We start from the raw sequence: 15,030 nt of genomic DNA on the forward strand, positions 1-15,030 counted from the left end.
AGGCCTCAGGATCTTGCACTCAGCGGAAGCTGCGTGACTTCCGAGGCGTGTTCGAAAACCAAAGCATTTACCTCTGGGTTTACGGCATTCGTAAACTGAAATGTTCGTCAACAGAAATGTTCGAAAACCGAGGTACTACTGTAACAGGGACTACAAGTGAAAATCCTACTCTTATTTATTCACTGCAAGTATTTAAGTGTTAGTTTTCACTTAAGTAATCAAGTATTAGTTCCTTCAGCAAGTATGTCCTCCCCATAAACACATACCTACTCGTATACCATTAACTCTCCTAGAGACTGGAATCTGACAACTACACCAAGTATAAGCAAAGGGCAGTGGAAGCCACAGGCTGACTCCAGTCTTTGAGGCAGGAACTGCATTTTCCTCACTTGTATTCTATTTACCCAGCACAGTGCCTGGGACATAGTAGGCCTTTAGTAAGTGTCTCTTAGATGAAATTTTAAGCAGAGAAAGAAAAACTTAATTACAACTGGGGAAAAAAGTAAATACTGACTTTGAATTTGAAGCTTGAATTAGATAAAAATATTTTTATTGTTAAACATTTCTGAATTAAATAATATTCTCCAAATCCCTTCTTTACTTTAAAAAATGAAAAATTATACAAATTTACCTATATTTGAAGAAAAATGCCAAAAATCTGTTTTGGGTTGAATAAAACGGTAGCTGCCCTGACAAGTATAGCAAAACATCTTCCTACAGCTATGGTAAATTAAAAGTTGAAGCATCTGCTTCAAAACACTCTCCTAGATAAAATAAATAAATTATCATTCTTCTTTCTGATTGATGATAAATTCATTTGGAAAATATCAAAATAATTAGTTTAGATATATTCTGTATGGCTCACAGAACCAACACCTAAATGAATAGAAAGCATAGGATTATCTAAATGCTATAATTAATGCAACCTTTATAAGAAAAGATCAAGTTCATTCATGACTAAGAAATAAAAATGATGTAACAAAAATAGTCCAAATATACTTCAACATATAGCATCACAATGAAAGTTCAACAGCACAGAAATTACAAATGGAAATGTATATTTTTCGAAAAAATATATTTGTACATTATACTTTGCTCCAAAATGCTTTTTATACTGTTTTGAAATGAAAATAAATTTATGAGGACATTTAAATTTAATTTTTCCTCATTAAATTATGTACAACTAAATATGAAGCCATTCAGAAACTAGAAATTAATTACTAAAAAATGCAACCTGTCATTAGAAAGAACTATTTCTAATGTTCCTTTTATTATCTTTCAGCTAATTTTAAATATTAATTCAGAGTGCACTGTTTCTTATAATATAGTAATATAACTATATTAAACCTTTTAAAATGCAGAATTACAGTGAATTACCTTCTAAGATAATTTTTCAAAATGCTAACTAATCAAATAAGATCAATGGTAATATGTGATATAAATACACAATTAAATGTGCCTAATTTTTTAAAGATAATTCTCCTTTTAAAAGTCACTTTAGAAACCTATAGCAATAATTTTAGAAGTAAACTATTCACTGATTTTATCATCTGTGAAAAGATAAAGCATTATGATTTAATATTTTAAACTAAGTGATACACCTGATGACAGTCTTGAAGAACTGTACTTCTACTACCTTCATCTACTAACTAAAGACTACAAAGGGGTGGGCAAGGATAAGTAAAGAGAAGATACAGAAATATCAAAAGATGAAATAGAGTATTCAAAAATTTCCAAATTAATCATTTTTCTTCAAGGAAAAAAAGATAAAGCAAAAACGTTTAACCTGCTTTTAATATATCGTATTTTGCCATGTATAATGTGCATTTTGCACAAATTTGTAAGGGAAAACTAAGGATGCACATTATACATGGGTAGTACTCATTCCATATCTATATAAATGTTTTTAATTTTTTTATTTACGCTTAGAGTTAAAAGTGTAACTCTAGAAATCAATAACCATATCTGTATACAAAATAATACCCAGGAATACAAGAATCAGTTTGGTTGAACTTGAGACGATGAAGAGTTCTTGGCCTTCTATGATGCATAAGTATGGTAAATTTGTTATTGGTATATAAAATTTCTTGTACCTTGTATCTGTTCTTGTGTTTTGTAATTATTTGTTACATAAAATTTCTTGTACTATATGTTAAAAATAAATGCTAAAATTCCTTTGTAATACAAAAAACAAGTGCCTAAATGTAAATAAATAAAAATTTGAATTAAAAAATTCAAATGAAAGATTTTTTTCCCTGAAAGTTTAGGCCAAAAACATGGGTGCGCATTATACACGGGAGCACATTACACATGGCAGCGCATTAATACACGGCAAAATTCAGTAATTCTGAAAAAAAAACAAACTACAATTCAATAGTAGTATTTCTTTTAAAGATGATAAATGGTCTTTAATAACGTATCTGATAAAACTGTTTTGAAAGTAATAAATTTTATCATTTCCTGCATGTAAATGGTATGGTTTATCTATTCTATCCATGCTGAGAGGGGGAAAAAAAATGAAAACACCAGGATCAATGCTTTGTCATTCACAACGTTCAGATATATTGGACTACATTTATTTTATTTGAAAAGTTTTAAAATGACCTATAATCATGACTGTAACATTGTAGTAAATTGGATAAAGCTAAAATTATCTCACCAGTCTAAGGAAAATTTAAAAATCACATTTCAATTCAATGAATGAGCATTAATCTAATATAAAATAGCAAATATACTAATATTCTTTTACTTATTTATGAGACTAAAAAGTTAATGAGTAGAATTTCACCTAAAATTTAATAAAGAATACAGAAATTCAGAATACCAACTACAATATAATACTATTACTAATACTATTATGAATTTATTATTCTCAATTAGAATTTTATTAACTTTAAAGATTCCTTAAACTATTGTTTTTATAACTTTATTACATAATAGATTTAATGAAATGCAATGGAAATAAACTTTTGGTTCAAGAGAATTTTGGACATATATATATATATATATATACCACATTTGATCAATTTATTACATGTGAAAAATTATAAATAATTATGTATCTGGTAAATCAAGCTATAAAGTAGTACATTACTAAACTCTTAAAAAAAAAGAAAAAATAATTATCGCATGCAGACACATTACAGCCAATAAAAAGAACTTTACTTCCAGGTGGAAAATTTTATGTAACACAATTCCTAATCAATTTTATTTACATTTTCATGAAAGTGTGTACAGTGTACACATGTACATCATTAAACATCTTCAGGTAATTTTATTTAAACCAATGTATTAAATTAACAAACAACTTTCTCTAAATATCAAAGACAATATTAACAAGTAAAAGGTGTTTCCTAGTTCATCTTAAAACTAGAATGCAACAATATCGCCATCTAGTGTTCATATCGAATAAGCATTTCCAATACAAATGTCAAACTTTTGTTTTTCACTTAAGGAATTCAGTGTGCACAGGTTAAATACAAATTGTCATTCCTCTGAGCAAGAAGATAGTTTTGATGGATGAATAAAAGGAGAAAAACAGAAAAGGTCACTGGGAGTCAATGGGAAGAAAAAGAAAATAAGGCATGTGGGAGAAATACCCTTCTTTTGGATATGATTTCTGCCACAGTTTTTCTTAAATACAGTACATATGTTTCTTGTTTGTTATTATTATTTTACTGACCAATCAAAAGTAATGGTCAGCTCCTTAGGGTTGGTTGCATCATTCCTTTGTAGTGCCCCACCCTTAATATCCAAAATGGGAATCAACTGAGATCAAGTCCTTAGTGATATGTCATCAAGTGAATATAAACTCAGTATAGCCATGTTTTAAATATACAAAACTTATTCTGACTACTGCTAATGAGCAGAGAAAGAATAAAACATTGTTTTAAATTGTTAAGGTTAAAAAGAATTCAACTTTGTTAAAAAATAAAGACACATCTTGGGCCAAATTGTTTCTTAGTTACAACATTACAAACATTGTTGAATACAAAGACAGGTGACATTATTCATCTATTATCAAAGCCTGCTGCTGGGAAGTCTTCTTCAAGTCTGGAAGCTACCAGTGATTTGCTATGTGGCCTTGCACAGATCTCTTAGGCATTCTGACCTCAGTTCCTTCTCTTTAAAGATTAACTTAGTATGTGGCGAGACTTTATAAAATGCAAAATGCTCTGCCGATGTAAGGTACGACATGTAAGGTACCAACAAGCAAGGTGCGGTGGGTGGTGGCAGCAGTATTACTATATAGATGACACTGCAGTGACTGCTACCACTACCACAATACAGTCCCATCCTCTACAACTAAACCAGTGTGACAGTTCCCAAATGTGCTTTGCATTTTCCTAGTCCTACCCTTTTGGTCAGATTATCCTCCCCACATAAATCTCTAGTCTGATTAAACCCCATCCATTGGAAATAAGATGTCAGCTAATTTTATCTATTATTTTTCCTTTTATTTACCCATTTTCTCATTTCTGTACAATAAAAATGAATCACTTATTTAATTAGAAATATTTAAAGAAAAATAAAATCCTACTCATTCACCACAGCCCAGCTCCATTTTTCCCCTTGTCTGTGAAGTCATCTCTCTCTCTCTTCCTACCCAATCCAGAAGTGATCTCTCTCTGCTCGAAACTTCTCAGCAGCACTAACTAGCATTCATTTCCAGCCTTACGACGTTATTTTTATGTACATGTTTTATCCCCCCAGAATAAATTATAAGATCTCTGAAAGGAAAAATATTTATTATCCTTCTTTGTGTCCCCCAGGAAGGTAATTTTCAGGTACCTGGGAAGTACAATTACATGTGATACAAATATTAGGTGGGTGCAAAAGTAACTGCAGTTTAAAGGGCTAAAAATAATTGCAAAAAACACAATTACTTTTGCACCAACCTAATACCTTCCTCCTCTGTTTAGAAGTACCTCACTTCCCTAGGCTTTAGTTCTCAGAGATTTACATGCTGTGTCATACAGGCAATGTCATTTATCCTCTCTCAGGCTCAATTCTTTACAATAAAGATCGTAATACCTATTTCATAGTTATTGCAACAGCTAAAATAGAACAAAAAACTCATGTATTGTATGTAGAAAGCTATTAATACAATGTAAAGTTTGATTAAAAATTACTTTCAGACGAAGCATTGGGAAAAAAATCTCCATAATACAGATTAAAACTGAATTATGTAGATTTTTAATATTGGCATTAGGGCTACCAATCTACCTACATATTTAGTTAGTTACATGCATAGTCTAATACAAGACTAGATTAAAACACAGAAAGGAAGACAAAATTTTCTATAAATACTGACATAAAAATTATCTAAATTTAATTTAAACGGAGAAGATGTATGTTTGGTTCTCAAGGACTTCTTTAAATGAAGAATTAAAAGCTACCACCAACACACATTAGATTACAAAGTTTAGCATCCACTCAGGGACCAAATTTATTTGCAGTCAATTAAAATTTAAATGTCATTATTGACATATTTCCCAATCTAAAAACTTATACATAAACTACTGCAACATCTCAGGTAACTTTCCTTTTCAATAAATAATAGTCGTATCATTTGCTTTTTCTTCTATCCATTTATACCATGTGCTAAGTATTGTTTTTCTGGACCATTTAAGAAATCTACTATATTTTTAATAAATAGGTTTTTCTTAAAATGGCAACTAAAAAAGAAACCTTAACTTGATTAAATACGTCCTAGTTCCTATTTTTATGCTACTGCTGCCATCTAGTGAAAATTTTGAGAACTCACTCATTCTGGAAAATAGATTATTTTTTAAAAAAAATACATACTGCCAACCGGCAACGTATATACTCGTATATATAAGAGGAATAAGGATAATAAGATTACCTCTTTGTAAATAATTTTTAAAATTTTGTTTTCATTAACATATTTCTGTATTACAATTCATCAATTTAATCATGAAGACTTTTGTTTATTCAGCAATTATAATCATTTAATTTTAAAATTCTTGTTAAAAAAAGGAGAAACAGAACATCAAGCTGTTTTTATCAAGTTATACCTGTAAATATATGTAAATTCAGTGATACCGTCAAAGACTCTATACTTGGAATTTTCAATTACTTACCAAGAACACTGTGCATTATATAGCTAAAACACTAACATGCTGACCAAAAGTCTAAATGCCTGGAACTCTACCAGCTATACTACCTGAAAAATTTCATAAAGATAAAGATGATAGATAATAACCTATCATTAAGCTTACCTGGGAAAATATATTTGCTGTTGGAGCAACTCTGCTGTCCACAATACTATACAATATTGCTAATAATCTATCCAGTGGAAACAGTTTTGGTCCAAGGAGATGATTGCTTGTCTGTAAGAAAAAAGAACATGGATTTTCTTCTTATAGCAGAGAACTCACTTTCTCACTATAAATTCCCAGTAACAATATACTTATACTCTACAGTTCCCCAAAGATGCTAACAAACCCAACTTGCAGTACCTGATGTAATCACGATTTATCATGTGACATTTTCTTCACTATTTTATGACTTATCAACAAATATTAATTAAAGAATTCACAAGTCACTCAGCCTAGTCCTAAACATCACCCCTATTTTGCTATTGTAACCAGATGGTAAGTGACTTAGCTAAGTCATTTGTCAAGATAGTACAAAACCAAAACCAGGGTCTAGGTCCTAACTCCTAGCCTAGAACTTACTACTTACTTCTCACCATTCCTCTTTGTGCCACAGGCTGGAAAATGTGTTTATTCATCATTAACAGTTCAAGAAAGATCAGTTGTAGTGAATACTAGCTCAGAAAACTAATAAAATGTTTTATAATTTGTGACTAAGCTGTTGGCTCAAATCAGTGCAAAATTCATAAAAAGTTTAAAGACTATAAAATGTTCATAGTGATATACAAAGTCATACAGTACAATTACTTGTCAGTAGAAAACTGCAGTGCTCAAGGTCTACTCTGTTAGATGATTTTAGCAGCAATGTAAGAATTTAAGTACTCTATACTAGCAAACGGCGAATAAAATGGGAAGGTATATTTACGTGCATGGGAATAACTATTTCTTTAAAGAAGAATGACGAAAGAAAAATACCCGCTCAGAATTATAAAAGGAAGTATTTACCTCAGCTATTTATATCTAAAAGATAGTTTAGAAATCATGTTTCCAAGTCTTAAATTTTATATGCTTTTCTGATTAAATACTTCAAACATTTACAGAAGTTAACATAATATCAATCACCCCAGCAACAAATTTTATCAAACCCTAACATTACGCAATATGTCCAAAGAAATAAAACATTAAACCACGTTACAGATAAGCTGAAGCTCCCTTGCACTCCTCTCACTTCCCACGCTCCCCATCCCTCCCTAGAAGAAACCACTATCCAGAATTTGGTGTTTTTATCACTTTCATGAGGTTTTTATACTATATACGTATCCATAAACAATATACAGCATTGTTTGATCTAAAATTTTACATAAATAATATCACTTTTGGACATAGCACTCTACCGAATGGTTTTCCTTCGACATTGTTTTTGAGATTTATCATATTGACACATATAGGTCTAGTCCATCTTTAACCTATCCCACAGAATTCCATTTTATGACAAATCACTATCTACTTTTAAAAATTCATCACTATCACAAATAATATTGTGATGGACAATCCAGTTACACTTTTCCGTGTGCACATGTGTGAGTTTCTCTCAGTAGGGTTGCTAAATTAAAATATAGGGCACAGACAATGCTATGTGTTTACCAACACTATCTCTTCTTGGGACACAGGAGGATTACATTTCTCAGTCTCTCCTGCAGTTAAACGAAGGTCATACAATTGTGTTCTGGCCAATGGGATATGGGTGAAAGTGATGTAAGCCACTTCTAAGTCTGGCTTAGATGCAAACCACTGGATCCTTTAGATTTCTCTTTGGTGGTAACTTTGGAGGCCACCATGTTGTTCACTTGACATAAGATGAAAGAATGCCAGCCAACTCATATTCAATTGTGTCATGGGCAAAATATAAATCTTTGTTATATGTTAAGCCACTATGGGTTAGAGGGCTTATTTTTTTACTGCAGCACACCTCAGCCTACCTTGATCAATACAAAATATATTCACATATTAACTTTATTAGCCTGCAGAATATTCAGGATCTTCTTCCACATTATCACCAACACTTGGAATCATCAGACATTTTTTTCAGTTTTCCCAATCTGAGAGTGTGAAATACCTTACTGCTGTTTAAAGTTGCATTTCTCTCATTAGTGAACGCGGCTGATAATCATGTCATGTTTGTTAGACACTCAAGTTCCTTTTTGTATCGATTACCCATTTACTGATTGGATTTTTGCTGTTTTCTTGTTGGTTTGTATGAGTCTTTAAAAACTAGATACTAATCATTTGTCGGTGGCACGAGTTCAAGAACAGTGGTTAACATCATGGTGGGATTTGAAGGCAGACGGTCCTGGAATTGGATGCTAATTCTACCACACTACTATGTAATCTTGGGCAAGTTATAAAATTTCTTTAATACTCCAGTATATCCTCATCTAGAAATGAGGACAAGAGTAACCACATTCGTTAGATCACTGTGAGAATTAAATGACATCATGTGCAGAGCTTAACAGTGTTTGGCTCATAGGTGCTCACAGCTGTCAGTATTACCATCATGATACCATGTTTCCCCAAAAATAAGACCGGGTCTTATATTAAGTTTTGCTCCAAAAGCCGCATTAGGGCTTATGTTCAGGGGACGTCCTCCTGAAAAGTCATGCTGGGGTTATTTTCCGTTAGGTCTTCTTTTCGGGGAAACACGGTACATTTGTTTATGCGTTTTTTTTTCTTTTCTAGACAAATGCCTTGAAAACAATATTTTATTCATCTTTTTATCCCTAGCACTTGGGATTATTAGTTAAATAAGTGGAGAAATCGATAATGAATGAATGAATACAATAGTGTTAGAGAAAAGAAAAAAATTAAGGCAAATGTTGAGATAGCTAAATGGAATTGGTGTCCCTGCCCTCGTTCTCACTTAGAAGTGACCTGAGGTTAGTAAAAATCAGCTAAATTCCTGAAGTGCTGGGAATAATGTGGGAGGCAGTTCAGGTTGAGAATTACACTGTGAAAGCTGCTGATATTTTTTTGATTTTCACTTTTGTTTTTATTTTGTGATTAAAAACCACATTTCCAATTTAAAATTAAAGTGTCTAGTGGCATGCAGGGCATATGACATTTATTTTCTTCACTGAACTGTGTGTGTTATAAATGAAAAATGGCTTTCTACCTAGAGAGGAAGGCAAAGTCTGAGGGATACCTAACTAGATTCACTACAGGTCATTAGAGAGAATGAAGAAGGCCTATAAGAATGGAAGAGAGAATCAAAAAAGGAAACCAAGTAAAATAATTTTTGAGGGAGTGGAACGGAATCAAAATTGGTGTAGAGTCAAGAAAATTAGAGACAGGAACATAAACTTAGAGTTATGAATATTTATGTCAGAAAAACAAAAACTAGAAAACAGTTAAAAGTTGCCTTTGGGGAATGGGGCTAAGGGTGAGGAGAGGAAAAGGACGTGCTTTTCCACATAAACTAATTGGCAAGTAATCTGGTACCATACACATGCATTAATTGAATTAAAAAGTAAAATCGTAAAAAAAATCAGCTGAGGACACACAGAAAAAAAGAATCGTACAACTGAAGATATATTAATAGATTATAAGACAACTGTTGTGATAATTATTTGTGTGGTTTGCTTTTTAATGTTTGATGCCTGATTAACTGAGAGCTTTGTGAGGGTGAAGACAATGACCATTTTGTTCCGCACTCTTATCTGTGCATCTAGCACAGTGCTTGGCATAAAGTTAGCATTCAATCAAGATTTTAGGAAGAGAGGGGGAAAAAATATTAAAAAACTGGTAAGCATACACAGGGAGCTTTCAGTTAAGCTCAGATTTTAGAACATGAACCAAAGATAAAAGAGGCTACTATAAAAGTCAAATCTGTAAGAATAACATCAGAAGAACTAGAGTTCATCTAGAACTAGAGACAGCTTCATGATGTCTTTGCTCAGTTTCCTGTCAACACAGTCCTTTCCCTGGACTTGTACAAAGCCACCCATTCCACAAGGATGGTCTAAAGTGCCGGTCCTTTCCCGGTCTTCACTCATCTTCATCACTCAGATTATCTCCCTCCTCAAATTTCTTAAATGCTTTCCCCTGTCTAAAGGATAAAATTCTTAGCTTTATGTTCATTCTTTAATTTTCTTCATTCATTCATTCCATTTATTCATTTGTTCAATCAACACCCATCGAACATCACCAAGTGCTGAGATACGGAACTGAACAGATGGGCCTCCTTTCCTTCAGAACTGGTGAGTGAGGCTATTCCTCCACAATTTGGCCTCAAGTGACTTTTCTCTGAAACTCACCACACACTCCAGCCAACTATATTTCATGATTTCTTTTATATGCCCTACATTTTCTTACGTCTGCTTCTTGGCTGAAATCATTTCAACTGAAATGTCTTCCTCTCCCAACTTTGTATGTCTAATCCTCACCATTCTTGAGAGCCCACTCAAATGCAAGCCCTACCACAAATTCTTGCCTGACCAATCCAGGTATAAGTACTCTCTCCTATCAATCCTTTATGACCCAAAGCACCCACACTTGAAAGAAAGAGGGTACAAAGTCAACAATCTGCCTATGGTGGAAGGCCTAATCAGAGATGTCTCAGTGAAAGGGCATACCAGAAAAATCTTTTCAACCCAAGCAAATGGTTTTGTTAAGGGATTTCCCCTTCCAAACTCGGGCATTGTGTGAAGAGAGGAAAAAAGTCTTCCCTGAGGATGTTAACTAATGCTAGGGCTAACTATGATGTGGGGGCAGAATTCAATCTTTGTGCTCTGAAAATCCACATGTGAGAATTGAACGTCAAATGATGCCAGGTTACTGGTGTTCTAGCGCCTGCACAGAAGTCAACGGAAGACCTTTCTAAAGGAACACACCTCAGGTCTCAAAAATTCCAAAGATTAAGTTGAGCCAACAACTAAAAATAATAAAATGTTCAGGAAACAAGGCATCTGTGCACGATACAGTAAAAATAGAAAATGTGGAATTAGACCAACAAGGACTTCTAATATCGGAATATAAGATAAAGCATATAAAATAGGTATTTTTATGTTAAAGAAAAATATGACTAGAAAAAGTACAAAAATGAACAGATAAACTTGAAACGATAAAATTTCTAAAAATTATAAATAAGATTACTGGAATTACAAAGCTGATGTAAACAGGAGAGCAGACAAAGCTGAAGAGAAAAATCTCATCATGGAACTGAAGAAATTACCCAGAATATAGCACACAGAAACCAAAGGGAATGACGAATGAGAGCGAGTTAAGAGACAAAGAGGGCAGAGTGAGAAGACGTATCGTGTCTCATTAGTATCTCAGGAAGACATAGTAAAGAGAATGGAGGAGAGGCAATATTTGAAAATATTCTCATTTCTGAGAATTTATCAGAAATGAATAAAGACATCATTATTCAAACTCAGGAAGCAAAATTAATCCCACGTAAAAAGAAATCCAATCTCACACACACCACACCACACGAAAGGAAAAGGAGAAAACTTAAAAGCAGCTGGAGAAAACAGATAAAGGAATTAAGATAAACAGACTTTTTCAGTAGAAACAATAAAGCCAGGAGACAATTAGACAATGTCTTCAAAGTCCTAAACACTTTTAATTTAGAAGTGTGCAATGAGCAAAACCACTTTTAAAAATGAGAGTGAGAAACAAATCACAGCTTCTGTAATGCAAAGTTTACAGTTCAAACTCCATCTTCTGCCAAGAGAAGCAGCAGTAGCTTAGATATACGATGTGGAACAAAGGCTCCTTTCAACTTCCTGCCCCAAACCCCCATCTTCAAAGGTACTCAGTTTCTCCAATTCCTGAGCTTTTGAAGATTTCTCAGGTCAAATCAGCTTGCTGGAAAGGTTTCCGCCTCTCTGGTCTGCTGAGTCACCTGTGTATCTATCTACTATGCAATTCCAAATTTTCTGGGTCTCTCATCTGCTTAATCGTTTATATGTTTACCTCTTTTATTTCTTCAACGTCATTTTTGTGGGTGTTTCCAAGGGGGAGAAAAGGAAAATCAGCTGTGCTTAATTAAAAATTCCAGGGTGAACTTTTTCACCTATACTAAAAAGACTTGTCGACTTCCTTTTACCTCCAATACCAGCTCACCTGAATGTGCCTTCAATCACTATATACAACATAACAAAATACTAGTACAGTATTATAATGGTACTACAGCAATATAAGTAGCTTCTTATATCCAAATGACTAATAAAAGCATGCATTTATCCACTTCCTACAGAATCCTAAATTCATGAGTTTTTCCCATTAGAGAAATTAAAATGTAAATACCTTTTCATGTTTCTTTAGAAAGTTGGTTTTCTTGATTTTCCCATGATGCTGCAATTAAGGAAAATAATTTTTAAGATGAAAATAAAACAGTATTCCACAAAAACAGAAAACATAATTTGTTTAAAACATGGCATACCTAATACTAATGTATCTTAGGTTTTTTTTATTTTATTCTACTTATCATTTAAAATACCACCTTAAAATATCAACATATTTTAGGCTGATTTGACTTAGATTTCAATTATATACAGATTACTTTTAAATGTAAAGAAAAAGGTTTTTAAAATAAAAGTGATAGTTCCTAAAAGAACTTATTATTCTGATAAATTACAGCATATTTATTTCTATAAAAACAAACATTCTAAAGATAAATGGGTTTTTATTCATCCCTTAAGGCAAGCTGTCAATTCACATGAAAACAGATTGAGAGCATTTAATTAAGTACTTGGGATTCAATAAAAAAAAAAAAAAAAAAAAAAACATGTTCGTTGCCCTCATGAAACTAAAGATTAGTGGGATAGGCAAAAAAAATAAAAATTCATTATAAATACATTTCATAATAAATAAAATTGCGTATTTTTTTTTCAAAAAGAAAACAATTCTAAAATGAGATTTCTTCAGCTAATATATACGCAGAAGAGGCTCCTGAAGGTTCTAAATAATGTATGGAGTACATGACACTACAGCTGGGGCTTTAGAACAATAAAAGTTACCACACTTAAAATTATTCCCACCTCTCGTATTTCAAACAAAACCTTATTTATGTATTTTTCAAATCTAGAATTATTACCTAAGGTATACCTGAACTCTTCTATAAAACTATTTTTCCCATTCAGATTGTGATCTTAAAGTCTTTGGAGGATGAGTCCTAAATACATATTTAGCAATCTCTTATTCTAATCTCTGCCCCTTAGAAATTTACAGGTATTGAAAAATTTCAAAATATTCCTGGGATCTTCAAAAATAAAGTGAAAAGAAGTAATTATCACCTTAAGGAAGAACCTCTTGTCAGTTCTTGCTGGATTATATGAAGCGAGGTACGCAGCAATCAGAATAAACTTAGAGTAATATGGAAGCTCCACATGAGTATACGCTGAGAGACCTATACAACAAAAAACTTTTATAAAGGTATTTCCAGGCAACCATTGGATTTCAAGCATCTCATCTTTTCTCATTTACCTTTTGACTTCCATACAGCATTCTCTAGTCAAAATGACCTACCCCTTGAGCTTCAAGTGCCATGATAATGATGGTGGTGGCAGTGAACATTATTACTGATATGCTTTGTTCACTCCATCACATGTTTGGCTCCTATTCTTAAGTCTACATCCTACGGTTCCTGCTCTTCAAAGCCACACTCTCCATTAAACCTTCCATTATACTTCCCTACCACACCAAAACAGAAAAATCTGTCCTCTACTATGAATTCCTACTTTGTATAGTTCACTTACGGCCCATGTAACTTTATACCTTGTATTAACAGTTAATTATACTGAAATTATATTTCTTACCAAGCTATACTGTTCACTGAATGAACCACACTTTTATTTTTTGTATCCAGTACCTTTCACAAAGAAAATAATTGAATGAATGGATAAATGCAACAATTGGGTCGATCAAGCAGCAGTGATCTTTATGAGGGAAAAAGGAATCTGATATTTACTGAAAACACAGTATATGTCAGTCACTGTGCCAGGTGCTTTATTTAAGCATCTCTGAATCTTTGCAGTAACTTAAAGCTAGATATTCTTCCCATTTTACATGAAGACACTGAGCTGTGCTCAAGGTCACACAGTTAGGGAGTAGTGCAGACGAGTCACTGCAGATTTTCTAACTCCAGACATATTTCTTTCCATTAAAACACACACTGAAAATCACTTGTGTAGCATCTGGAACACTGAGAAACCAAGAGACAAAACAGAATCTCAATACCACTTCATTTCATACCACTTCTCTCAACCACTAACCACTGATCTATTTTTTAAATAAGAATATTTTAATCACTTATTTTTTACAAAAAGTAAAAATTGTTACACTGGTATAAATCCAAAGTACGTTTCTTTAAAGAAAACAAAAGCACAAAGTTTTTAAAACGTAATCAACTGAAATGCATCCCCCAAACGAGATTAACATAAAATTGGGTTTATTTCATAAAACTCATGAAATACTTACTCATACATACTGAGGTGAAATTGCATCATATAATTGTTTTAACAAAAGCATTTAACAAAATACAAACTGCTTGATTTTCACCTGATAATAATCTAACATTTAGAAAACAGAAAACTGGTATTCATACTTTACTTTCTTCCATTAAACTGAAGATTCACTTAAAAGAAAATCATAAATTAAAAAACCATTATAGGTTATAAAGTAAATTTGCTTTTATAACACTACTGACTGTTATCTGCAGTATTAACTTTAGTGTCTTGATTATTAGTAATCAAATAAAGAAGTGTCTCTGGTAATTGTCTCAATACTTCCTTTGATACCTTTCAGTTGTCCTGGGTCTGTGTCATCTTTCTGTAGCTTTTCCCACTGTGAACTGAAAGAAAATAGAAAAACAATAATGGGTTGAAAATATACTAAATCAATATACTGTACT

General features: G+C 32.6%; 1 protein-coding gene across 1 annotated transcript in view; it reads right to left on the reverse strand.

Moving 5' to 3' along the window:
* ORC5 (origin recognition complex subunit 5) overlaps nucleotides 1-15,030 on the reverse strand; it is a 77,398-nt gene that overhangs the window by 22,832 nt on the left and 39,536 nt on the right. Inside the window, exons 9-12 of the mRNA XM_033088792.1 lie at nucleotides 14,918-14,970; nucleotides 13,415-13,527; nucleotides 12,426-12,473; nucleotides 6,243-6,353 (exon numbers count right to left, since the gene is read on the reverse strand). Of these exons, the coding sequence (XP_032944683.1) occupies nucleotides 6,243-6,353; nucleotides 12,426-12,473; nucleotides 13,415-13,527; nucleotides 14,918-14,970 (325 nt within the window). The remainder of the gene's footprint in view (nucleotides 1-6,242; nucleotides 6,354-12,425; nucleotides 12,474-13,414; nucleotides 13,528-14,917; nucleotides 14,971-15,030) is intronic.

This window comes from Rhinolophus ferrumequinum, chromosome 20 (genome assembly GCF_004115265.2).
Source record: "Rhinolophus ferrumequinum isolate MPI-CBG mRhiFer1 chromosome 20, mRhiFer1_v1.p, whole genome shotgun sequence".
Classification (NCBI taxonomy): domain Eukaryota; kingdom Metazoa; phylum Chordata; class Mammalia; order Chiroptera; family Rhinolophidae; genus Rhinolophus; species Rhinolophus ferrumequinum.